We start from the raw sequence: 27634 nt of genomic DNA, 5'->3' as shown, positions 1-27634 counted from the left end.
CACTCACACTCCTAGGCATGGTCCCTGCCATATTGCACCCCCATAGCACCCCGAGGGAGGGGTCTGCCAAATCCATTCCCCTGAGAGGGGGCTGCCGCATAGCATGAGGGAGGGGGCAGCCATAAAACTCTTGTTCCCTGGACTACTCAAAAGGTATTCCCTTTTGACTACTCAAAAGGATTTCAAAAGGTATCAAGTGCAAAATTGATGTGCTTTTTTGGGAAGTCTGCCACCTAGTGACTGAAGATGGTACTGTATACATCCAACATTTTAAATTAATTAATGTGTTTTAACACCAAATAACCCAGAAGAGTACACCACTAGAGTCATTTTAGTATGCACATCAAGTGTCAGGTGTCTAATCTTATGGTCTTAGAGCAACCATGCTGACAGACAGATACACATACTCTTATTATTAGAGATTTCTATCCTTCCTTTCTGTCCTACAGAACTACAAGGCAGCTGCTATCAACTGGTTAAGGATTTTTAACTGTTTAACTGAACAGTTAGTTGATTAATAATAGTAATCAATATTTAGTTAATCTCCCCCCATTCATTTAAAATAAATATTTTGCCAAATTATCAATCTCCACTTACAAGAGAATAATCCCAAATTGGTATAAGGTTCATAATATAATATCCTCCAATCATCTCCACTTCCCCATCATTCAGTCTGTGCTGCACATTATTGTTACCTATCATAAGAAAAAGTGTCTATTAAATATAACAGTCTATTAGTTATGCAACCCTAGAATTTTACTGGGATTTATTTGTGTCTGCATTGTTATGTTTTAAATTGTAGAACATCTAAAAACATTTATTTATGAGGTGTTTAATAAATAAAATATTACCAACATATATAGAATTTCTTATATATTTCTGTTTTTTTCATGCAATTGTGTGTGTTCCAAGTACTCAAACAAATGTATTTTTTCTACCTACAGTGTTTAACTTGTGAGAAAGCTTATTGATCATTAAAATGTCACATAACTTTTGTATCCAGTCACCTGTAGCAAGCGTTCTTTTCCCCAAAGCTGAGCAATTAATATGCAGGCTGCTGCCTGTTAGTATTTGTATTGTATGTATTAAAATGTGTAATTTTACAAAGAATAAATTCATTAAAGGAAAATAAAATAGGCAAAAGATTGTAGCAATCTAAAAGCAGGTGTTTAAAATTAAGGCACAAGAAACGCTGAAACATTCAGTGTCAGCCTGTTAACCATTTAAATATGGGAGGGTCTCAAACAGAGTTGTGGGTGGAAGTGAATAGGAGGTGGAATGTACATGCTGCTGTGGGAGTTTGTTTGCGAAGCTGTTATCTTGTTGTTCAGTGGCGAAGACCTCAAGCAAGTTCAGCCTGAAGGTATTCCAAAAGACTTTTGAAAAGAAAAGAAAGGACTCTTTGCAGAGGAAAAGAACATAACTTAGAACTGTATGTATGCAAGGAATACAAGTTGTTCATATGTTGCTAATCTGAAAAGTAAAGATACTCATCCTAAAACCTAGTGTAAGAAGTTTGTTCCAGCACATAGGTTTAAAGGGTGAATCCACTGTGTCACTCTGTTTCAATCAAAATATACCCTAACATAAGCAGAATCAGGGTTTTACAAGAATGAGAGATATCCTTTCAGTGTAACCGAAGAGCACTGTAAGGGCACTGGGCTCTAACAAAAAGTCACTTACTTCTTAGGCAACAATCCTATGCATGTCTAGACAGAAAAAAGTTCTACAACTCTCAACACCCCCCCCCCCCGCCAGCATGATTTCTGACTAAACATGCTGTAAAAGGCATGACCACTCAGCATGAGGACCTGTCTCACCTCCTTGTCTCCCAACAGTTAGCCATACTTGCTTAGAAACATATCCTATCCTATCAGGGATTAGATACTAATATCAAGCCATGACTTCAACATTATTTTCATAGTGACACTTAAAGAATTGGGAGGTATATTAGACTAGTTATTAATCCATAGATAATGGGTTGGGGGCAACTCTGGATCTGACTCAATGTGTTATAGTGTGATGTAAACTTATTTCCAATTTGTCCATATTTTTTGTCTTAGGTTCCTTGTGTTTGTTGTTGCAACAGGAAACCATAGAAACAAGTTGCAATTCTGTTTGCCAGGTCCTGCAAGGATTCCAGATGAACTTCTGTTCAAGGAAGGGTATGGGTAATTTGATGTTTAACAGAGGAGGAGAAGGAGGAGGAGGAGGAAGAAGAAGAAGAAGAACTACTCTGTAAAAAAAATCAGATTTATCGACTGGTAGACTAAGAAGGCGACTATAGCCACAAATGGTCAGCCTCAAAATCTCTGAAGGAAAATAAATAAAAGTGCTTACAGGAGAAATAATCCAATCTAAAGGGGCCACTCGTAAAATTCTACACAATCAAAGCAGATGCCACTTAACCAAAAGAAGTGCCAGATTCACATACAGTGTATCCATACACACACACACAGGATTATTATGTTTTCAGTCAAATTGGAATGATAACTAGATATGGCTTGAGTCTGACTTTGGAAGCAGAACCTCAATTTGCGAAGGGACTCCAACCTCCATAAATCTATATTTGGGGCTTCTCTTATGTATGTATGTATGTATGTTTGTATTATACCAACAACTGAGGGAGGCTTCCCCCCACTTCTAATCTGCCCCATCATTTTCTGAGAACAGCCAGTCCTGTTTCAAAATCAGATGACAAAATCTGAGGAACCTTCCTAACTCCTTCAGAGCAGGCACTTTGGCCTGTTATGAGAGGTTCGCTTCTCAGGGCTAGTTTTCAAATTTGATCATCTCCCAGATGAAGGAGCAAGCTGTGGCTTATTTAGGCCAAGATAACACTACCAAAGAAGAAACACTCTCCTCTCTGTTACGTCTGGAGGGCATTCTTCTCTTCAGATTCTCACTTCAATGGTCTTGTAATCTTAATATTGCCACTCTGACCGTTGAGATTATCATTTTTAAAATGATTGCCCTTCCAATGGAATCATGGAAAAGAAATGATGTGCACCAGTTCCAGGGCTGCTGTACATTCCCTGCCCCTGTCTCAAGAGCCTATCTGGGGATGGGAAGAGCCCCAGACCCTCCCATGTCATCTCTCTGATGTCCCCCCTTTTTGCACTACCACTGGCAGAGCTCTGATGTCATAGAGGCAAGGTCACTGAAGGTTTCTGTGGAGGCTGGAAAGGGGACTATCCTGTGGCCCCTGGGAAACCCTCTCAGTAACCATAAGATTGTAGCATAATAGTGCAAATACATACATACAGTATCTATTTAGAAGTCCTGAGTTTAATGGGGCTGAGTTCCATGTAAACGAGTATAAGATTACACCCTAAAGGCACAGTCCTATGCACGTTTAGACAGAAAAAAGTTCTACAACTCCCTTCCTTGGGAGCTGCAAGATATTTTTCTGTCGAAACATGCATAGGATAGCAGCCTATGAGCTTTATCACACCAGCATTATACTGTGCAATCACTGTGAATTGCGTGCAAAGGACTCCAAAGTTTTCCAGTTTATAATCTGCTTTTATTGTGAAGTACTCCCATGCATCCTGCTTTAATTGTGCTTCTTAACCAAAAGAAGTGCAATATTTTGCTACTAGTTTTCGAGCGTATCATTTGTTGTTTTCTGAGTGGCCACTGGGGCACAGGTGCAGGATTTGAAGAAAAATTAAACAAATGCTTACATCTGCATTTGTAAAGACATCAAAATTGGCACAGTAATAGATATTAAGGAGAGCTTTAAGCATACCAAATTTGAATCAGATTGGATCATCCATTGATTTTTTATGATCTTTTAACATTTCCCCCCTTAAACCCATTTCCTGGTATGCAAAGGATCTAGCTGCCTGGTAGCAACAACAACAGCAATGGCGACAGCTTAGCACTGTAGGGGATAATTCGAGAGAAACAGGTATGTGGGATGAAGCTCTATGTGTACTTAAACACACTGATTTCAATAGGGTTCCACAAATCGAACCCTGCAAAGGATCATAGTACAAATGCATTAAACATAAATGTATTGCAAAAATTTGATGAAGATCTATTTTGAAGCATCTTGAAGGATGGGGATTTCCCCCTGTAAGTTTAATATTACTTACAATTTAATGCAATCAGTCATTTCTAAAAGGAAAATGATTTTATTTCTTTAGTAGATTTGGGATTTATCTAATTGCTTAACACATTTATATATTGCCCCTCAACCAACTGGTTCCCAAGGCAGTTCAGAGTAAGATAAATAGCTATAAAAACAATAATTAGAATAAAACTGACAATAATAAAAACAACAATACCATAAATTAAAAGAAGCATATTTTAATTAAAAGCAAAAATGCTAAACAGACAATATTTCCTACCACAGTAACTTACAACAGCCAAAATATACTTTTACATTGTCCCTGGCCCATCAGGTTGTGAACAATTGGGTTTAAAAGATGTATTGACACCATACAAGTGAAATTGACTTCAGTTACTCATTTATTGTTTAAAGGGGAAAGCCTAGCAGTTTCACCATGAAAATAAACACATGTCCTACATTCGGTAAATAAATAAGAGTTTTTCTTCTCATCAAATTTATCTTAAGAATTACACATAGGAGATAGTTACCAGATGCTCCTAATTTTAAGGAACATTTATTTATTTATTTATTCATTTACAACTTTTATATACTGCTCCACTGCTAAACAGATTATGGAGTGCAGAACAATAAAAGATAAAATGATAAAAAGACAAAAGAAGTAAAACACTATATTAAAAGTATTTTAAAAAGAGAGAGAGAGTAACAATAAAAAGTCAAGGCTTCCTGGAATAAAGCTGCTTTCAGGAGGACCTGGAAACAACACAGTATTGGTAGCTGTCTGAACTCAAGAGGCAGGAGTTCCATAGAAAGGGGGCCACCGCACTAAAGGCCCTTCTCCAGGTGGACTCCAATCGAGTCATAGGTCCATGTGGAACCACCAGGAACATCCCTTATTTTAAACAACTGTATCCCCTTGTTTCGAATTGGGTGAGTGGATCTGTCTTTACAAGGGTTCCCTAGAAAAGAATTACTGGTAGGATACCACCAGTCAGGATGAATCTCCTGATGCATCCAGTTGCTTGCAGAGTTTCCGAGCCCTATTGACATGGCCCAGCCCTAGGGGAAAAAATAACAAGAAAGGTGCTTTGCATTTTCTTGCTCAGGAACACAGGACTCAAGAAAAGCCCTGGCCAGATCTACACCAAGCAGGATATAACACTTTGAAGGTGGTTTGAAAATGGTATATGGAATCAGGGCCAGTGCCAGACTATTTTGCGCCCTAGGCAAGGTGAGCTACTTTCACACACACACACCCCACAAGAAAAATTGCCAACTTTGATTTTTAAGAGCAGATGTTTTGTAGAAAAAAATAAGAAGCACAAAACTACAGCGCCCAGAATGCCCCTGGCCGAGGGAGGCTGCAAGAGGACCACCAACGCAGCGGGGGTGGGAGGGGAGAGAGAGCACGCCAGCCAGCTTCACAACTGTGCGCCGGGAGGGGCAGCGGTTCGGTGGATGCAGAAAGCCCCAGGCGGATCCAGGTTAGGCGAGGCTCTCCTGCCTGAGAGCCTGCGGAGGGGTGACACAACCAGGCACAAGGGAGAGAGCGGGCTCAGGCCTGGTCCCCTCGCCCCTGTGGCGGCTGCCGCCTTCTCCTCCCAAGAGCTGGGCTTCCCCTCCTCCGGCGAGAGCCGCTCAACCTGGAAAAGCCGCTTCCTTTCTCCGCCCACCTTTCCTTAGGGCCAAAGGAGCCCCGACAGGAGAGAAAGTCTTCGCGGCTGCAGTGCCCCTAACGCCATCGCCTTCTCTGATCCCAGATCAGGCCCCGCAAGGGCAGCCACCCATAGGGCGGGCCCCACATGGTGCCGGACCCTCCGCGACACCAGTCCCAGCTGCGCTCGCCTCCCCCACCAGAGAGAAACCGCCGGGGGTGGGGTGACGGGGCGCAGCCCTTTCCTACGTCCCGTCTGTAGTGGGGGAGGGGAGAGAGGAAGGAGCTGCCGCCCCCATGGACCGGCCCCCACTTTCCGTTCACCACCTTCCAGCAGCCGCGAGCATGTCTGGGACGGGGGGGGGTCCTGCAGCCAGCCCTCCCCAACTGCCCCCCCACACTGCTGTCCCCTCCCAGGGCCACCTTGGTTTGCGCTTGGGCCGAGGCTGGGGCAGACGCAATGGGACCAGACGGGTTGCTGGTGCACTCAGATGCCATTCCCCCGGGGCACCATCTCGCCCGCCCAGGCCCAGCCGAATCCTCGGGCCAGGCGGGCCAGCCTCACAGCCAATGCGCGGGTGAGTGCTGCTGTACCTAGCCAACAGCGGCACCTCTCTGAGCTTGGCGCTCTAGGCGGCTGCCTTACTAGCCTCTACAGTCGCGCCGGCCCTGTATGGAATGGGTCCTGGGAATGAAAACACAGGCAGAGAAGCGACAGCAGGGAGCATGCCACCCTCCCCAGTGTGATGGAGTTCTGAGTGTGCTGGTTTGCAAGTGTCTACTTTTATCTTGCAGGTTGGTCTCAAAAGATGGTGGTGGAAATTAAATTTCCACTCCTGTAGCAGATGCTTTGTGGAGTCCAACAAGAATCTATTTTAAAATTGCACCTGGTGTGATTCAACATCAACATGAAATAGCTGGGAGTTGTTGTTTGGGAACTGGGGACACAATGTCATCAGAATGTTGATGAGACCCAACTCTGATGTTTCCTTTTTGTTAGATTCAGGTGTAGCAGCCGGGATTCTGATATCTGCCTGAGGTCAGCAAGAGAATGGATAAGGGTGAGGACACTGAAATTCAATCTTGAAAAGACAGTTACCATAACAAAGTTTGTTATGGTAAGAGGCCAGGGTACCTGGAGAATACTCCTTAATGAGAGTTATTCTTAATCAGGGGAGGAGTGGGCACGATCGTATCTCAGCATGTCTTTCAGATATCTCAGCCTGGCTGCTTCATCGCCGTTTGAAACTCAATATGGCAAAAACTGAACTGCTTGTTTTTCCTCCTAAACCTTCTCCTCACCTCTCATTCTCTCTTACTGTCAACGATGTCACGCTTACTCCGGTCAAGGAAACTCGTAGCCTTGGCTTTATATTTGATTCCTCGCTCTCCTTTATTCCTCATATCGAGGCAGTAGCTAAATCTTGTCGTTTCTTCCTGTATAATATTGCCAGGATTCGACCATTTTTGTCTGTCTCTTCTGCCAAGACTCTCGTTCACGCACTGGTTATCTCTCGGTTGGACTACTGCAACCTCCTCCTCTCTGGCCTCCCCTCATCTCACATCAGTCCGCTGGTCTCTGTCCACCACTCTGCCGCTAAGATCATCTTCCTGGCCCGCCGCTCTGACCATGTCACTCCGCTTCTGAAATCTCTTCATTGGCTCCCAATTCATTCCAGAATCCAATATAAACTTCTCCTGTTGACCTTCAAAGCTTTTCACGGTCTAGCTCCTGCCTATCTCTCCTCTCTCATCTCACACTATTGCCCCGCTCGTGCTCTTCGCTCCTCTGATGCCATGCTTCTTGCCTGCCCAAGGGTCTCTACTTCCCTTGCTCGGCTTCGTCCATTTTCCTCTGCTGCCCCTCATGCCTGGAATGCTCTTCCAGAACACCTGAGAACTACCAACTCAATCACAGCTTTTAAAACACAGCTAAAAACTTTTCTTTTCCCTATAGCTTTTAAACTTTGAGTTTGTTCTGACTCTATACTGTTAGCTTCACCCTTCCCGGTGCCTGTTTACACTTCGCTGTGCCTGTTTGCATTCTCCTTCCCTTCTTATTGTTTACTACAACTTTATTAGATTGTAAGCCTATGCGGCAGGGTCTTGCTATTTACTGTGTTATCTGTACAGCACCATGTACATCGATGGTGCTATATAAATAAATAATAATAATAATAATAAATGATGTATGTGTGTTTAAAATAATTGCCCAGGTGGGAAAGGATTGGGCCCCTGCACTTATTAACATATAGTTTATTGTGTGGAAACCAGTCATTTGAAAATGCATTCACCACTGGCAGACCTGCACGTGTATTCTGCCGTTTCAACTTGGGTGTTTTTTGGTAGTGCAAAGTGTGAATGGATCCCGGGTAGTTATTCGGAGTTATTTTGCAGTGATTTTCAAAAAGACAGTCACACCCACCAAAGTTCTATATATGTGTGGTGCCTTATAGTCATTCTCCTGTGCAGGTTCAGTAGGACGGAGTTTCCAAACTCTTACTGTGGGCAGCATTCCTCATATGCACTTAGTTGGGAGTGAAGCCCCACTGAGCTGGATGGGGCTTCCTCCAGACTCTGAAAGCTCCATCCTTGGAGCATTTTATTGCACGCTCGTTCCTGGGCACTCACGGAGTTTGCTCAGGTCCCTCACATAACGTCATAATGTCGTCTGCCTCCCGCTCGCCTTCCGCCCCTTCTGGCTTTCCTTGTGCAGCAACAAAAAAAACCTCATTAAGTCCGATGATTTTGTAAACTGGAATTGCTGCTCTCTCCTGCTGTGTGCAGGAGAAGCAGCGTCATTAGAACAGCGGACTCAGTGGGCCTCCTGCTCGTTCTGTACTGCCTCTTTTGAAAAGAGGAAGTAACTGAGGAGCGAAAACTCGGGCGGAGAAGCGAAGAAGGTAGGGAGCGTGTTAACCCTGGGTGTGATGGAGCTTAGTGTTGCATCCACAGTTAGTCTTACTTAGAGTAGAGCCATTAAAAGTTAGAGAGGACCATTGAAATGAATGGGACTTCGGTTAGACTAACCTTGGATGCAAGCGACCTGTATAGGATTGCAATGCGCTCTCCCAAAGGGGCCATGGGCGTTTCCCAGAAGGCACCCCATTCCTTCCGTCTCCCCCCTCCCGCCGCTTGCACGGAGATGTGCGAGGGGGAGGACCAGGCTGGCCTTTTCGTCCTCCCGCTCCCTCCCTCCTTCCCGGACGCGCGCCAGCCCAGTCCCCAGGCCCCCTTCTCCCGCTCCCGGGCGAGGGACGCCGGAGGAGGAGGAGCACCTCCCCGCCCCCTTCGCTTTGGGACGGCCGCCCGCTCTCTCGCCGGGCTGCAGGGCAGGCTGAGCAGCCGCCGGCCGGCGTGAAGCGAGGTGCGCGCCCACCAGGAGGACTCAGCGGCTCCCCCCTTCCTCTCCCTGTGGCCAGTGTGGGGCGCGGACTCGGCTCGGAGAAGGCGGAGCGCGGCGGCGGCGGCGGCGGCGGCGGCAGCGGCAGCAGCAGCAGCAGCTTCTCCCTCGGCCAGGGGCGAGCGCGCTGGTCGGTCGGTCGGTCGGGCAGGCAGGCAGCATCCTTGGGAAACGCCGGCAAGAGCCGCCGCCGCCGCCACCTAAGCCAGGAGAAGACGCGCGAGAGGCCACAAAGGGCTCTTTGTGGCGCGGAGGCGGCCCCGTCGTCCCTCTCTCTTGGCCGGCGCCAGGATGGGGGCTGCCCGCGCCGCCTTCCTAGCCCTGCTGGCGGCGGCGTCCGCGCTTCCCCCCCTCGACGCGGCAGGTAAGACCGGCGCGCCCCGACGGCTGGCGCAGCAGCAGCAGGAGCGCCTTACTCCAGAGTAGTCCCATTGACAGCGCGCTCTGAACGGGACGAGGCGTGCGCCCTACTCCGGAGAAGTACTTCGGGCTTCCCTCGGAGTCGTCCCACACTGGCTGGCTTACTCCAGAGCAGCCCTTTCGAACTGAGCCGGGAGCGCGCCGGAGTAGCCGCTTTCTCCGCGGGCGCTCCCTCGGCGGGAAGGGTGACTCTAGAGTAGTCCCACCGGCTTCGCCCTCTGGAGTAGCCCCATAGAAGCCAAGCATCGTCCGGAGACAAAACGTGCCCTGTCCGTCCGGGCGCGCGCCCGTTCTCTGCCCGGGGCGTTCGGCTGACTGCGCCGCAAAGCCCGGTGGGGCGCCCAGCCAGCGGCTCTCGCCGCGGAACCGTGTCCGTCCTTCCTCGCACGGCTTGCTAGGTCGGGCTTGGAGCGCTGCCCTTTGTATGCTGGCTCGGAAGCGAGTCCCACGGAGTTCGGCGGGGACTTCCTCCCCACCGGAGCTGTGTGCCTGCAGTCGCAGCTCAAGGCTCTGGCTCGCGAGTAGCCCCATTGGTGTGCAGGGAAGGATCGCGGGCGGGGGCCTTCTTGACCCCTTTCAGCGGAGAGGGGCCGCCCTCGGCAAGAAAACTGCCCTGGAAAGGGCACCATGAGGGCTGTTCGCCTCTTTAAGCCGTTTGCAACGCAGGGGGCCTGACTAGCAGGCAACCGTGTTGGGACTGGGGCGTGCAAACCCCCTTTATCTCCGAAATCCCCACCGCGCCAACCTTCCCCCCTTTTCTTCCTTCCTTCAATCTTATTGTACAACATAGACATCTAGCATTGCTCTTTGAGGTGCGGCGGGGGGAAAAACGATGAGATGGTGGTTAGAAAAGTTTTGGAAAAGTGATGTGAGTGCATCCAGCGTTCCCCTCCTCTCCCTTTTAACTCTGTTGGAGACATAAAGGCTGCTGCGGTAGTCCTATTTGCGGGCGGGTAGAGGAGGTTGGAGAAAATAAGAGGGGGGCCCTTCAATCCCTGTAACATTTTCTAGGGTGTGGGGGAGACACGGGTCACTTTTGCCTGGGAAGAAGGAGAATACCTGTGTTTCAAAGGAACCCAAGAGCAACTGACAGACACGGTCTCTGCTGCCTCCCTTGCAGTGACTGTAGGACTGTAATTCTTTGGTTGCTGAGTGTAGCCAGGGGCCGATGAGTGTGTGTGTGTGTGTGTGAAACAACTGTGCAAAGGGGCATGAAAGATTCTCTTCCCTCCCTGCCCTTGCTCCTTCCCGAGTTCTTGTTTTTTTGGAGAGCCCCATTTCCTTTGGGTTACCTGGCTGACCGACTCCAGGAAGAAAGCCGAAAGGCCGTGGGGATCAGGAAACATTAGAACTCGGTTCAACAAGCCTTATGCTTGTTTTTAGAGAGCCTGAATTCAAGCAGTCCTATTAACATCTGACCTTGCACCGTGGCGGACTGACTGCTATTGCTGAACTGTTGCCAAGTCGTCTAGCATCTCTCTCTCTCTCTCTTCCCCCTAACAGCAGCAAGATTTATGGGAGAGCTTTAGAGAGGGAGGAGTGCAGAGTGTGTTGAGTGAATATGAGACTCTGGTGGAAGACTTAACAGTCCTTGCAAAAGCAATTGCCTGACTTTGCATTTTATGTCCAGCTGTGGGGTTGTGGCGCTTTCTTCTCCGGCCGACTAGCGCTTAAGTTTTTCTCCTCCCTGTGAAATGAAGTGGCGGGGGTGGGGTGGGGAGAAGACGCACCCCTTTGATCCCTGTGCTAAATCATTCGATGTCCAATCAGCTCCCTTCCCATACACTTTCCAGAAAACTTTTGTCTCTTTTACACTCTTCTCGCTGGCCAGGTTTGCCCGGTCATGGCAGAGATGATGAAGTCCTTCTTCCTTTTGAGTTGTTCTCAACCCCTTGGCAACGGGGTAGTTTGGCAGGTAGCTGGTGGAGTTTCCTCTGTTTTGTTTTATTTAAAATTGTTGTTAAGTTTTCTTGCCCTTAAGAGTAATAAGAGAATCCATCTCAATGGAGGCATAACAGGCCCGAGCTTCAGATTAGAGCAGGCCTGTTAATCAGTTGCATGTTTAAAAGAGCTTTTCTTCCTTTTGTTGAACGCTCTAATCCATTTACCTCTCCCCAGGAGGTGACAGATGCCTCTATTTCCTGTTATTCAGCTCTGGGGGTCTCATGGCCTTGCCATTTGTTGCTTTATCATGGGGTGGGAGATAACATTTCTGAGTTTATTTTTTGTGGGTGGGGGACCTTATGGCCATCTTGAAGGACTTTGTGTGTGTGTGTGTGTGTGTGTGGTGGTGGCAGGGGTGCAAGTTTGCAAAATCAACAAGCGCTCCAGCCAGCTGCAAAATACCCTCCCAAGGGGCTTCAGTTTCTGTTGCTGATGTGGCTTCCCAGAGACAGAAAAACAGGATTGAAATACCCTGAGGACTTGGAGATTGCTGCAAAATAATGGGGGATTATGTATGCAGACTCTGTAAAAAGACTTGGGGGACTGCTTAAGTGAGGATGGCAGGCACTCTCTGAGTGCTGGAGTTCCAACCTCAAAGTGAGAAATAACCTTCCAACCCACCCACCCCCCATTTCCTTTCAACAGCTGGATCTGTTTTAAGGGGGCCGGCAATGAAGGGCACAGAAGAGTCCCCACCCCACCCCGTTTCTCGCTACAAGAGGGTCTCCTTCCTCCTCTGATGGATTTCAGGCAGTCCTAAATTCCCTTTGCTCAGTGTCATAATGGAGCCTTGTTCCTTTAACAAGAGTTACTTTTGCTCCGATAACGTTACTGACCTTTGTACTCCTATGAATCAAATACTTGTTTCCATTTTGTTTGTTTGTTTTAAAAAAGTTCTTGAGGAGTGACATCTTAGTAAAATGCTGGAAATATTTTAATTGTGAAATAAGAAAAGCTGGCTAGGTGTCTGCTTTCCCCTTCCTTTAGCTAATCTTCCCCTCTTTCTCTGAAGTGCCTAATTTTTAAGAATTCTGTGTTTTTATCTCTCTGCGGAAAACCTTCTCTGGGTTTAGCAGTGCAGTCCTATACATGTCTACTCAGAAGTTGCATTGGGTTCACTAAGACTTACTTCCAGTTAAGTATGATGGCAGCCGAAAACACCATTTCCTGATAGTGGTCACACTCTATTTAGTAGGGAAATAGTTCTCTGTGAATTGATTCTAAAAACACAATTGCTCACAGTTTCAGATAAAGGTGGGGATATTTTGTTGCGTCTAATATAAAATATCTGCATGGGTTGTGCTGGGAGTTAGTACTTTAGGGGATGAAGAGTGCCAGCCAAACTATTAGTGAGTAGCATAGAAAATGTCTGCATATGCTGGTGGTTTACTTTGACAATACATCTCTTGCTATGACCAACCTCTTAGAATTTCTGTATAAGGGTATAAGCAATACGTACGTGTGTGTGTGTGTGTGTGTGTGTGAACAGCCAGGGGACATAGCTAATGCCAGCTCCAGGCTTTTGAGGGCCCTTGGGCAAAACACCCTCAACGGGTTCTTTCCTCAGTGTATCTACATTCTTACCAGCTGCTGTTGCGAGAGGCCACATCTTTCTCATCATTGCTACCACTTGTTTGCTTGACAGACAGAGCCAGTAAGTAAGTAAGTAATAATTTATTTCTTACCTGCCTCTCCGATTGGATCGAGGCGGGGAGCAACAGCAAGCACAAAACTGATTAAAACATGGTATACACTGTTTAAAATCCTAAAAACATACTAAAATATCCTAAAATTCTACTGGATAGGCCTGCCGGAAGAGATCATGTACCATTCGCCTTCTCACCACCACCATTGTCTGCACCAGAGTGATAGGCAAGGCGACAAGCAGGTGAAGAGGAGGAGCAAGTCCTGGCAGGTCTTGTCAGTGGGCCTGTGCTGCGGTATGGTGCTCCATCATACCTACCTTTGACATAGGCCTAGTTTATACATTAATGTACTGGGATGCACAGTGGAGGAGCTGTGCAAATTTAGGGGATAGGAAGTAAATGAAGGAGAAATTTGCACAAATGTAGATGTAAACAGGAAGTAAACAGAGGGGAAATTTGTGCAAATTTTAAGTCTGGGCAATAAATGGAGGGAATATTTTCACAACGGGGATAACTACTCCAAGAAGGAGCTGTGAAAATGTGTGTGTGTGTGTGTGTGTGTGTGTGTTGGGGGGAGCAAGTAACTCTCCTTTCTGGTCTTGTTGGAGACTCTGGGAAGTGTTGAAAGGTGGGCGGATGGGGGACACATAGACAGGTGTCAGTTCAACACTTAATAGGGAGAGGGTTACATTGCCAAGTGGAGATATTTTCCCCTCTCTTTGGTGCACTTACTTCATTCACATTTCTTTTTCTTTTTTGTTGCTTTTGAATTGTGCAAATGGATTCCTCCATTGTATTACTATTATTTTCCCCCTGGTCCTTCACAACTGTGCACAAATGAGCCTCTATGCAATCTCACCTGGGCAGTTTTCTCGTACATTACCTACTCCACTTTCTTGCTCCTGTTGACATCTGAAACATGCAAGGAAATTGGCAAGACAACACTGCACATATCAGACCACTGAATCTGTGCTGTTGCGCCTTTGCTAAAGACTGGGGGGACATTTTTTTTTAAATGACCCTCATTGGCATAAATTTCAAGATTCACCCCCAAAAAACCACAACAAACAAACAAAAGCAATTTGCGCAAATAACTATTTGCACAAATGGCGGGATGCCCCCTCCCCAAATGCGCAAAACAATTCTGGAATCAGACAAAAAAATGTGCTACAGTCTGCTTCTGCTTACCCGAACAGAAACACTACAGAATCCTATTGGGATGAAATGGAATGAGATCTCCAAGCTTTGTACATTTGCATGGCCCCCTTTTTGAGAAGGATAAATTGTGGAAATGGTGCCTCTATACAATCAGGTATTTCTGTGTAGGCTCCTGCATAGTAGTGAAGGTATTTGCATGGTAGTGTGGGGTAGCAATGGGAACCTTAAGGACAAAATGGGGTACTTATCAGACAGGTTTCTTTACTCAGAAACACATGTAATTCACTTCCATGGGAATCATTTATTCAGGCTTGCAGAGTTTGTTCAATCATATGCACCAAGCCACATTGGAACTGCTTCTCTGTGGCATAATCCTTGATTGCTCCGGTAGGCATATGCATACCACAACTACTTGGGTGGGAATGATTGTGTGTGTTTTTCAAACCTAATAGTAATTCTCCTTTACAGTGTAGAGCATGTCTACTCCAGAGTAAGCCCTATTAGGTTTAATGGGACTTGCTTATAGGTAAGTGTGTATAGGATTGTAGGCCAAGTCTAAATGGATTTAATGGTACTTTTTCAATGAAGAGATAACAAAATATGAAAGTTTACCCTAAGCAGGAGTGGGCAACTTGTGGATCTCCAGATGTTTTGGCCTACAACTCACATCACCCCTAGTCAGCATAGCCAGTGGTGAGGGATCATGGGAGTTGTAGGGCAAAACATTTGGAGGGCCACAAGTTGATCACTCTTGTTCAAAAGTTAGTACCACTGAGTCAAAGACTGCAACCTTAAGCACACTTAGTGGGAAGTTACCTTAGAATCCAGCTGTTTATGTCATATAAATGTGTTAATGATAGAGGACCAAATGAACCTAAATTAAAGTATGGCTTGCAGTAGAACATAAGTCTTAAGATTGTAAGTCTTTCTTTGATCCAGTAGTGGGTTCTTGTGAATTTCAGACTTTTTAATTAAACACCTTTATTAAAGATGGTAGCTACACTGGAGGATTTGGATTGTAGTTATGAGGATGGAAAGGAGAAGATTTATGTACACCGCCTTGGGTTCCTTAAGAAGGAAAATGGTAGGATGTAATGAAATAATAATAATAATGATAAAATAATAATAAATTCCACCCCAAACATCTCTGCACAAGGAAATAATGTTGGAATGGGCAATAGTTAGGCAAAGGCTTTACAGAAAATGTTTTAAAACATGACTTTAATGAACATAAGAACATAAAAAGAGCCACGCTGGATCAGACCATGGGGCCATCTAGTTCAGGAATCTGTTCACACAGTGGCCAATCAGCCATCGGCCAGGGACCAACAAGCAGGATATGGTGCTACAGCCCCCTCCCACCCATATTCCCCAGCAACTAGTGTATACAGGCTAATGGAGTTTGAGAAATTGTGCTGTATGGGATTATAACATTTAATTTAGGATACGTTATTATTATTATTATTATTATTATTATTATTATTATTATAGTTTTCTAGTGCCTTTAAAATATTAAGACTTAAAAATTCTGTCAAAGAGTTATTAAAAATATTCAGACTTCCAGCATTTAACTGGAGAACTGTTTGATTTTGCAACTGTAGGCTTTCAGCTGCAGTCCTATGCACACCTGAGAGTAAGTCCTAGGCCGTTGCTAGACCATGGGTTAGCGTGGTGCGAGGTCCGTGCTCGTCCCTGTGCGTCCACATGATGCACAGGGGATCCCGGCCTCAGCCAGGGCTCGAGCCACCCTGGCACCGTGCTAACCAGAACTGCTTGTAGTGCTTGTAGTGCAGTTCTTCCCACGGTCCCGGCCTCAGGTCGGGCTGAGGCTGGGACCGCGGTCCACTGCTTTTCCCGGCTACTGCACTTATGCGCGAGTAGCCGGGAAAAGCAGAGGACGGGCCGCAGCGCTCCATAGGAGCGCTGTGCCCATCAGGCTGGGAGAGGAAATCACGGGGGGGGGGGAGATGGGGGCTGGGGGGGAAAGAGCGGACCCGGTGGGAGAGATGGGGGGGAAGAGCGGAGCCAGGGTGGGGAGATCACGGACGGGGGCGGCGGAGGGGGCATCGGACATGGCGGGCGGGCATGGCAGGCGGATGGGCTATCGGGCGGGGGGGCATCAGACATGGTGGATGGGGGGAAGGAGAACGGGGCCAGGGCGATGAGACGGGGGGGGGGGAGAATATATATATATTTAAATAAAAACACCACTTACCTTTCCAGGCTCCTGCGCTGCTGCTGCCGCTTTAAAAATAAAAAAAATGGCGGCCGCGACAGCTCTCCTCCAGAGCTCATCGCAGCTCACATGTTCATAAGGGCGAGATCTCACATTAGTCATAATGCGAGTTCTCCCCTCCTCTCCCCCGGATTTTCGACCTGGTCTAGCAAGGCCCCTACAGAATGTAGGGACTTCCCTTTGAATAAACATGGACAGGCTCAAGCTCACTAACTCCATGAGAAATGCCACCAAGTTGCCCTTCATTCAATTTGTAATGCATTGAACAAACCTCCAGGATTTAATGTGAAAAGGTTTCTTTAGTCACAAAAATCCATCTCCTGTCCTTTACAATTAAATTGACAATTGCAGAATCTTCAGTTTATTCTTGGGTCAAGAAGCAGATAAGGCTTCCACTGAAAAGTCTTTCCCCCCCTGGGAGTGCCCTGATTTTGTAAATAGATCTGTCACAAATACTTTTCCTCCACAGTCTCTTGTCTTCTCCAGAAAGCACAGAAATGCAAGAGAAGGGAGAGGGGAAGGAAGATTGACAAACTTGGGGGATTAATCCTACTTAGGGAGCTTTCAGTTGTTTGCAGGAAAGCTGATCTTACTTTTCTTTTGAAACACACTTCACTTTGGGCAAGGTGTTAATGGCACCCAGCATTTGTCATTTGTGTGGAAGCAATTTGATTACTAATTACAAAATGACCATTCGAACTCTGGGTGGTTAGGATATTGAAATGAAAAACAAAAGGGGAAAAATGTTTTCATGTACCACAAGATGTGTTGCTTAACTGTGTATTTCTTTACTAAGGTTTAAGGTCTGCTGCTTGTAGTTTGAATAATGACTGCCAAGTTAAAATTTTATTCAATGAACATCATATGTTAGAAGCATGTATCAACTGTAGTGTATATTTTAATGCCAGAAAAGTTTAATTACATTCTTCTCATTGGCCTGAACATAACAACTATAGCCAACGTTTGAAACAAAACAAACCCCAAATCTAGCCTGGTATGCATCAATTAGAATATCTTTGCATTGCTGGATGTTTGTTTCATGAAAGAAATTGTGAGGTTAATGTTACTTTTGTAAAATTCTGTTACTTTTGTAGCAGTAGACTCCGTCCCGCAGCGGAGGAGGTGCAATTTAAGCTTGTTTGTTCTCTCTGGGGCTGTTGCTTTTTAAAAGGAAGCTGTCATTAAAGCTCAGTCTGTCTGGAAAGTATGCAAGTGCCCAAGTCTTCTAATCCAGTGAGTACAAACTAGTTAGGACTTCAAAGTAAAGGAATGACAGGCTTTTGCTGCAATGAAAGAAGAGGCATTGTTTGTTAATCCTGTTTTTTATTGTTATTTAGACGGCTGGCTCCTGTAGCATACCCTACAAATATCAATTTGACTTAGGTGATTGCATTTCATTTGTTTTTGTTGACTGAATCACGTGAGAGGTTCGGATTAAAGGCCCCTTCCTCACTTACATTGCCTGTGCCCTCCCAGCCACAAAATGAGGTTGCAGGGGCGGAGCCAGTACTTGCCAGCTCCCGAGGCCCCTTGTTAACTACCCCAACAAGCCACCCTTGCTGGGTTAGTATGACATAAGAAGTTGCGGGGGCTTGAATTGACAATTTGATGCCCACGGGCACCGCAACCCACCGTGGCTAACAAGCCATAGTGGGCTGCAGTGAACATGTGAACCAGGTCTTTCTCTAACACAAACTGCTTCTCTGTTCCCTGGAATCCTAATCTTCCCTGTAATCTCATAGTTTATTCCTTTTCTTTTTGCCCTGCCCCTGTAGCTCTCCAATGTGTTCACAATGCACAGCCTTTTCTCTTCTTCACTGCCATGCGGTGTCTTGGGCCGTGTAGCTGCTTCCCTGCCAGCCGGCTTCAGAGAGTTGCAAACTTAAGACATGGCAAAGTCAGGAGTTTATTTTCCACAGCCCTGCGACTAGCAACAGGGCAGTTATTCTCACTTTGCATGGTGTGCCCAATTAGGTTTGAGGCAGCATGAAAGGATTGTCAGTTTGCATGACTCTAACTGAGGGACCAAGTCAAAGTTTCTTGCCTGTTGTTGTTTATTCGTTTAGTCGCTTCCGACTCTTCGTGACTTCATGGACCAGCCCATGCCAGAGCTTTCTGTCAGCTGTCGCCACCCCCAGCTTCCCCAAGGTCAAGTCTGTCACCTCCAGAATATCCTCCATCCATCTTGCCCTTGGTCGGCCCCTCTTCCTTTTGCCTTCCACTTTCCCTAGCATCAGCCTCTTCTCCAGGGTATCCTGTCTTCTCATTATGTGGCCAAAGTACTTCAGTTTTGCCTTTAATACCATTCCCTCAAGTGAGCAGTCTGGCTTTATTTCCTGGAGTATGGACTGGTTTGATCTTCTTGCAGTCCACGGCACTCTCAGAATTTTCCTCCAACACCACAGTTCAAAAGCATCTATCTTCCTTCGCTCAGCTTTCCTTATGGTCCAGCTCTCGCAGCCATAGGTTACTATGGGGAATACCATTGCTTTAACTATGCGGACCTTTGTTGTCAGTGTGGTGTCTCTGCTCTTAACTATTTTATCGAGATTTGTCATTGCTCTCCTCCCAAGAAGTAAACGTCTTCTGATTTCCTGGCTGCAGTCAGCGTCTGCAGTAATCTTTGCGCCCAGAAATACAAAGTCTGTCACTGCCTCCACATTTTCTCCCTCTATTTGCCAGTTACCAATCAAGCTGGTTGCCATAACCTTGGTTTTTTTGAGGTTTAACTGCAACCCAGCTTTTGCACTTTCTTCTTTCACCTTTGTCATAAGGCTCCTCAGCTCCTCCTCGCTTTCAGCCATCAAAGTGGTGTCATCTGCATATCTGAGATTGTTAATGTTTCTTCCTGCGATTTTAATTCCAGCCTTGGATTCGTCAAGCCCAGCATGTCGCATGATGTGTTCTGCATACAAGTTGAATAGGTAAAGTGAGAGTATACAACCCTGCCGAACTCCTTCCCTATCTTAAACCAGTCCGTTGTTCCGTGGTCTGTTCTTACCGTTGCTACTTGGTCATTATACAGATTCCTCAGGAGACAGACAAGATGACTTGGTATCCCCATACCACCAAGTACTTGCCACAGTTTGTTATGATCCACACAGTCAAAGGCTTTAGAATAGTCAATAAAACAGAAATAGATGTTTTTATGGAACTCCCTGGCTTTCTCCATTATCCAGCGGTTATTTGCAATTTGGTCTCTAGTTCCTCTGCCTTTTCTAAACTCAGCTTGTACATCTGGCAATTCTCGCTCCATGAATTGCTGGAGTCTACCTTGCAGGATCTTGAGCGTTACCTTGCTGGCATGTGAAATAAGTGCCACTGTCCGATAGTTGGAACATTCTTTAGTGTTTCCCTTTTTTGGTCCTGCTTCCTGCTTCTTTTCTTTCAGATGGCTTTTTATAGGGCTGGAGAAGTAATCATATTTGAAACCTAATCCTCTGAATGGTGGCTTAGGAGGATGGGATGGTGCCTTCTCTGTATCAGATTTATTCTGTTGGAGGTTTTGTTATTGCTAACTGCTGCTGCTGCCACCATGTGTATGTATGTTTACCTAAATGTTTGCAGTGTCATTGCTGATTGTTATTGTTTAGTGGCAATATTTGGTATTTGCTCCAATCCAATCCATTGTGTGGTTGATGTAACATTAAGCCAGGGTTTTGCTTCAATACCTTTTTTGAGCAGCGTACTTCTGTATGATGCTTGACCATGATTTTATGTCACAACATAAAATGTTAAACAACATGTGTTTTTATACTCATTTATTTTATACTTTGATTTTTATTTGATGGTTTTAACTTTTGTGAACGCCCAGAGAGCTTCAGCTGTTGGGCAGTATAGAAATGCAATGAATAAATAAATAAATATCTATATAAAGTCTGCTTACTTAATTTATTAACACCAAAGCACTGGAGAGAGATCCCCTTTTTCTGCCCCACATAAAATATTCTATTTAATGCAAGTTAAACAAGCAGAGTACTATCGTTTCATTTTATATTCATATCCTAAGGTCTTGTTTATAAGTATTTTTACTTACCATCACCCTTTGTATGTGTAAGTGATTATAATAGGTGCTGTCTTGCTATTGCTAGCTCTGAAGACCACAACCTCAGTTCCTTCAGTGATAACTTGTTCATGGGGAGAGAAAGGTGCAATAATACAAATATATTATGATCCTGTGCATGTTTATGTAGAAGTAAGCCTTAGTCAGTTCATGGCACTTACTTCCTAACCCTAACCCTTCCCCAAAAGAGAGGTCATGAATCTTTTATTGGACTGGCTTCAGATCTAGTGTACAAAATGGTGCAGGTGATAGTGGATGTTTCTACACCTGCCTTTTTTCCAGGGATCATTTGCATGCAAATGACACACGGGAGCAGGCAGGGACAATCCCTCCATTTTCCTCGGATAATCCTTAGGTGTAGAAAGGGCCAGTGTTTGTGCCTATTCTTGAATTGTATGACATTTAAGAGACTGCTTTCTTCTACACCAACAACCTCCTAAAAACTTCTCCTAATAGCTGTAACTCAAACATTTTCTTCGGTAGCTTTACGCCAATTCTGTTTGTCCTGCTAGAGTAGTTTTAAGCCATTCAGTAACAGTTCATCTGGTAAGTATTATATCACAATGAAGTGGCTGCTCTAACTGAATTTCCTTACTTTTTCCAGTTTAATGCCCTGACATTATTTTTCTGTACTTTTGTGTATTTAACTAGAAGGACTTTGCATGCTGTGTAAAGAAAAGATAAATTCAGCCATGGTTCTGTAGCAGGTTAAGAGTTGGGATTAATTGAGTGTGAAAGTTAACATTTCAACACAGGCTATATAACTGTCCAACTGAATCATAAAACTATCCAAGAAAATGGTGGGTGTTTTTTTTTGGTATTGTGAAGATCGTGCATGATATTTTTCAGGTTCAGAGTAATTAGTATGGAGGTAGCTGAAAGACTTGCCCAGAAATCTGTACTTTTTAAGGAAAATAAGTTCAAATTAAAATTTCATAAAAAGAGGGTTGGGGTAAGGCTCTGGGCATATGATAGCCAATCTCACCGATGGTGAGCCAGTTGTATCGAGCGTCCTTGCCACTGTGTAAATACACAGCTTGTATCACAAGTTGTCAAGCAGCGTTTTTCCAGTTCTTGCCAATGTGTGCTGATAGGTATATTGTACACCTAACCAAAGGTGCAGAAGAGCAGACCAGCTATGCATGATTTGGAGGCACTGCATGAAGGCTTTTCAAGCATCCACTCTGTGCTCAGATCTTCATGTGAAAAAGTCTTTCTTTTTTGCATTGGCCAGATAAGATGAAATTTCTTCCTGTCTTTAAACATGTCTTTCAGAAAGGCATGTTTAAAGACAGGATTTTTTTCATTAAAATATATCAAACTGGGCCTAATGTATACTGAGTGCATTACATTACCTGATGGAACACCTCTCCCGACATGAACCTGCTCATATACTGCGCTCAACATCGAAGGTTCTCCTCCGAGTGCCTACTCCGAGGGAAGCGCGGAGGATGGCAACAAGGGAGAGGGCCTTCTCGGTGGTGGCCCCCCAGTTATGGAATGATCTCCCCGATGAGGCTCACCTGGCTCCAACTTCGTTATCTTTTTGGTGCCTGGTCAAGACTTTTCTCTTTTCCAAGGCATTTAACAGCATTTAGCAATGCTAAGTTTGTTTTTTAACGGACCCCAGAACTGTTGTTTTAAATGGATACCATTGTTTTTATACTGTTTATGTTTTTGATGGTTTTAAATTTTGTATACTTTTCAATGTTCACTCTTTTTAACTTTTGTAAACTGGCCAGAGAGCTTCGGCTATGGGGCAGCATATAAATGCAATAAATCTGTTGTGGCACCCCGACTGTGGAATGCCCTCCCCTTGGAGGCCCGACTGGCACCAACGCTGATTTTATTCCGGCGCCAAGTGAAAACATGGCTTTTTAACAAAGCTTTTAATGGTTGAATTCACTAGGCACATTGTTTTAACTGTTTTAATAGCTTTACTGCTTTTAAATTATATTTTAAATTATATTGTGGGCTCTCCCACACTAGAGGCCTTCAAGAGGCAGCTGGACAACCATCTGTCAGGGATGCTTTAGGGTGGATTCCTGCACTGAGCAGGGGGTTGGACTCGATGGCCTTGTAGTTCCCTTCCAACTCTGCTATTCTATGATTCTATTGTTTTAACTTGGTTTATGGTTTAATTTGTTTTTAGCTGTGTATATTTACTGTTTTTATACTGTATGCTTTTATCTGTATGCCGCCATGAGATCTTATTGACATAGGGTAGGTTATAAATGTTTTAAATAAATAATAAATAAATAAATCAAATCAAATTTTCTTGATCATCCTTGAATAATTCTACTTGAATCACAGCTCTGGGTTAGGTGTGAGTGCAATGTGAAGATTAGGAAGGAGGGCCAAGGGTTAAGTGGCCTAAAGAAAAGTATAAGGAACTTCAAAACTTTTATAGGGCTATTTGTTACTCATAAGAAAATCTAGAAGCATAATCTGGTATTAACATAACTACCCCTGGTTTGCAAATGGTCATGTTTCTAGCAGCCAGGTTTTCTGTGTGTGTTTATTCAGAAATCAATCCAGTTGTATTTAATGGGACTTTCTTCAACACAGGACCACATCCATTGTATCAGCTACAAGTTTGACTTTCAGGGGACATTTTCACTGGAGGAGTATAATCCTACATCCTTGCATGTCTGCTGTGCCCGTGGACAGCCACTGTCTTCTCTGGTTTTGGCAAAAGATGCAGGATCTTGTCAGATTTTTTTTTAAAAAATGCATTTTTCATTGGCCCCTGCATTTATGGATCTCCGTTCCATCAGTGGCGGTACTATAGATTTATAAAAGAGATTCTTAGAATTGAACTTGCCTTTTTAAAATGCCTCTTAGACCAGGTTCTAGTCAAGTCTAGGGGCAAGTTCCTGGAAGAGAGAGAAGGCTGGAGGTCGTGGTATGGGGAATGTGTGAGGCATGACTGAGATGAAAACATAGGCTATAGCTAGACCTAAGGTTTATCCCTGGATCGTCCAGGGCTCAAACCTGTTCATCTAGGTGACACACAGGGGATCCAGTGCTCAGGCAGGGGTGAACCCTGGATGATCCCAGGATAAACCTTAGGTCTAGCTGTGGCCTAAGAACAGCAGCAGCAATAGAGTTTCATTATTGCTCAGGATGGGGAAGTCAGCCTGCCCTTGGAAGCTTTTATAGGGACGAAGCTTTACCACATGTTCTGCTCTGTCTTATGCCTGCCTAAGAGGCTGCTTCGCTGGACTGATTTGTAAGCTTGCTTTGGCTTCAGCTATGTGGTAATGTTAAATCCCTGCCTGACATCTATTAGGTTCCAGGCTCAGGATCCATTGTGCATTTGAGTCTTGACATTGTCCCAAGATACTGAATTATTTTACTGAGGGATCTACAATGACTCCAATATCAGTTTCCCCTCTGGCTTTAGACAGTTCATATTCGATATGAGGAGTAAAGATATGTTTGTTCCAGTGTGCTTCACTTTGCATTTGTAATGATCCTGGTTTGTTGTCCAGTCACCCAATTTGGAGACAGTATTTTGAATCCCTGTGTAAGCCCTATTCAGGTGCGCAGGATGTGAGGAGGGAGCGCATGCTAGTTCTGCCTTTCTAAAGGGGAGAAGCCCCCTGTATTCATGGAGGCTGTCTATGTGGTTTTGAATGCTGATTTCCAGTGTCTGAAAGTCTCCCCTTCAGAGAATTGCCTCCCACGTTTAGAGGGTGATGAAAATGGTAACCGAGGGGCGGAGCTAGCATGCGTCCCCTCCTCATGTGTTTATTCTACACAGTTCCTGAATAGGGCTATGGTCTTCTTCAGATTTCACTGTCCTGAATAATTTAGTGTCATCTGCAAACTTGGACTACCTCAGAATATCCAGAATATTAAAAAATATATATGTTTAAACAGAACAAGTTCCAATAGATTTTTTTTTTTTACCAACCCAATATATTATAGGAAGGTGTGTATGGGAGGTCTCCTTGTGCCTTTTATATTTGAACTGCCAGAGTTTGTCAGTCTGCTAATTCTGAGTCAGGTCAGGTGCTGGATGGCCATACTTGGCAAGAACTGCACTGAAATGCACGGTCCTTTCATGATTAGGAAGAATGTCCAAGGGGGATGGAGACTTGCTGTCCACCAAATGTCTTTAATTTAAAACCACGACTTGGATTGGAGTGATGGGTCTCTAGGGGGAAGGGAAAGGGCCAGTGCTTTTATTTACACTAGTTTGTCATTGTCCTCCCTCATTGGCCTTTTGTTTTGAAAGTGTTATGGTTTACATTGCCTTAAAAAAAAGGAAAGGGGGAAGCACAAAACTGAGTTCATGTGATTTAGTGTCCTGCTCTATGATGAAGTGTCATAGTTTAGCGGTTAACAAGATATTTATGGAGTGATAAGGTTTCTCTACTCTGTGGTCAATTTAGTCTCTGGAATGGGGCAGGAAAAGTTTTTTGTTTTTGTTTTAGCTAGTTAAATCTCAGAGCAGCTTCAAATTCTGCATTAAGACAAAATACAAAAAAAAGGTATTCTTTTGGAAGCTGATTTATTGAAGTGCTCAGAGCTATTGTAAACCTTTACGACAGGGAAAAATTAAATACGTTGATCTGTAGATGGTACATGGCTGCTCTCCAGCAAGAGGACATGGCTGTCCTCCAGCAAGTTTCTAATTGAAAATGCAGCGTTGTTTTTATTTTCACCATTTGTGCACTTGAATAGGTATTCTGCTTCCTTACTGTGGTAGCTGTTAGACATTATATAGAAGAACTTGTACGATTTCGTCTGTGATACCCAATAGCCTGAGAAACTCCTCCAAGACCAACAGCTAAGCTTATCCAGCCATGCTTAAATTGATTTCGAAGTCTGTGTTCTAAAGTGCTTCTGTCCACTCAAAGTGGCTAAAGAAAATACTGTCTCGGCAACTCTGGTAATGTTATTTATTATTTATTTATTTTATTACATTTATATACCACTCCACAGCCGAAGCTCTCTGGGCGGTTCATCCCCCCTGTCACCCCAATCCTAGTGCAGATCATTGTGTGTAAGGCTTTAACTCCTCACCCACCCACCTACCAAATCCCAGTCATATGGAATAGTATCCCTGGGATGGAGGCAAGGTGAAAACTTCCTCCACATCACAGTGGTGCTGCTGAAGGTTACTGCTGCAGGGAGGAAGCTTTCATCTTGCCCTCAGCTCAGCAATTTTCCAGGAAGAGAGGAGGCACAGGGATGACCCGTTGTGCATGACTCCTTGGCAGGCTGGCAGAAGCCCAGTGCCCCAGGGTAGCACTTTTGGAGGTGGTTGGCCAGTACAAATGGCATGCAGCCCACCCCTGTTCTAGGTAATGGGGTAATGCTGAGTTCCATCTTGGACAGCTCTTGAGCAAGTGAGATGTTGTGTTAGCAATGATCAGAACCTAACAGGAGCCCTAAATGATAACTCAGGTCTCATCGATGTGCAAGCCCTAGGCATTCTTTTTCTTTTGCATGTCTTTAGACAGATTATTATTATTATTATTATTGGCATTAAAAACATTTCAACCCCCAAAATGTCCGTTTCCTTTAAATATGGACCTCTTCAATGGCTGCAGTCATATTCTGGCAGTGACAAATGTGGAACCCATCAATTTTAATTTAAAGTGGCTTCACAGCTCTTTATTTTACTGTTAAGTTAGTTGACATTCATCATTTTGTTTGTTTGTTCATTTACTATTGGTACTAGGCTCTGACCGTGACATTTTTGAGTGAGAGATGAAGGATTGAGAGAACAGCTCTCATTTGCATTGAAATGTATGGATAGTGCCATTTCTAGTGCATGTGAGTATATGCTTTAAGTGAACACCTTTATAATGCAATGTGTTTCCAGTCCCATTTAGAAGTTGTTCATTTAAATCCCCACCTGTCCTCAGTCTTTATCTGCTAGAAGAAGAAAAAAACAGCCCTGTGTAATTGTTATGATCGGCTCCAGATTCCTGCATTATTAATTGTAAGCCTTGCAGAAGTTTAGTATTCCACCAAGACTTTGCATGTGTATTTCTTGCTTCAGTCCTATGGTATTAATAGACTTTTCAGTGAGATAAAAGTGGTATTACTTCTAGTGAAACCAAACAGTTCAATCTGTGCAATAAAGCACTTTTTGGGTGGTCTGCTCATTCGAGGAAATATGAGAAACTGATCCTTGGGGAATTTCTGTTCTTATTGCAGTTTGGGATTGAAGAAGGGAGGGAGACTGTGGATGAGCGCTTGCACATTAGCTTTCTTTTAGTGCCAGTGGCCTGTTCAGACAACACACTAATCCATGGTTAGGCTGCTAACCCTTTTGCAGCAAATGGTTAGTGAGCATGTTTAAATTGTAGTTATGTGCCACCATGGTTAGGAATGGTTTACATGACACACTCATTGTTCACATGACACACTAAGCCATAATTCTTAGCTCAAAATGCTTAGTCACCGTGGCTTAGCATGACATCTGAACAGGGTCTCTGCATTGGGCAAAGAGGGGCTTTATTCATTGCTTTATTTGAAACTCTGTAAGTGTTTCAAGTACTGTACAGGAACCTTTCCGAGGGTTCTTTCACATGTGACTTATATCTTCGGTGGATATAATTGCTTAAAGAAAAGCTACATATACCCAGACACATGTGATCTGCACATATGTATATTTTGCCATGTGCCATCATAGCTTAGCGAAATAGAAATGCTAGCTCTTGTGACGGATGATGGCCTAACGCTTTCTATCCAGAAGCAATATTTGTGTAAATAGTTGTGGTGTAAAGGGACTCTGAGCAGTCCTTTGAGACATGTGTTGTAAATGTGCTATTCAGCATGCAGTCTTTGTTTGATGGCGCTTAGAACTGCACAGGTTTAAGCAAGATTTAAACTTTTTATTTCTCTGTCTCATCTTACTGAAATCATTGTGGTGATGAATTCAAAGAAGCCTTTGACATTTTATTTATTTATTTATTGCATTTCTATACCGCCCAATAGTCGAAGCTCTCTGGGCGGCATGCGATTATGTGTGAGCACTAATCTAGATGGCAAGGAATGACTGTGGTGTCATGC

At 44.5% G+C, this 27634-nt stretch overlaps 1 protein-coding gene across 1 annotated transcript in view; it reads left to right on the top strand.

Moving 5' to 3' along the window:
• The first annotated feature begins 9372 nt into the window (after positions 1-9372).
• The window catches only part of ROR2 (receptor tyrosine kinase like orphan receptor 2), a 141666-nt gene continuing 123404 nt past the window's right edge, over positions 9373-27634 (top strand). Inside the window, exon 1 of the mRNA XM_063128589.1 lies at positions 9373-9496. Within this exon, the coding sequence (XP_062984659.1) occupies positions 9424-9496 (73 nt within the window). The 5' untranslated portion in view covers positions 9373-9423. The remainder of the gene's footprint in view (positions 9497-27634) is intronic.

The sequence above is a fragment of the Elgaria multicarinata genome, chromosome 6 (assembly GCF_023053635.1).
Source record: "Elgaria multicarinata webbii isolate HBS135686 ecotype San Diego chromosome 6, rElgMul1.1.pri, whole genome shotgun sequence".
Lineage (NCBI taxonomy): Eukaryota > Metazoa > Chordata > Lepidosauria > Squamata > Anguidae > Elgaria > Elgaria multicarinata.
The sequence above is the reverse complement of the archived record's forward strand: the minus strand, read 5'-3'. Positions and strand labels throughout refer to the sequence as shown.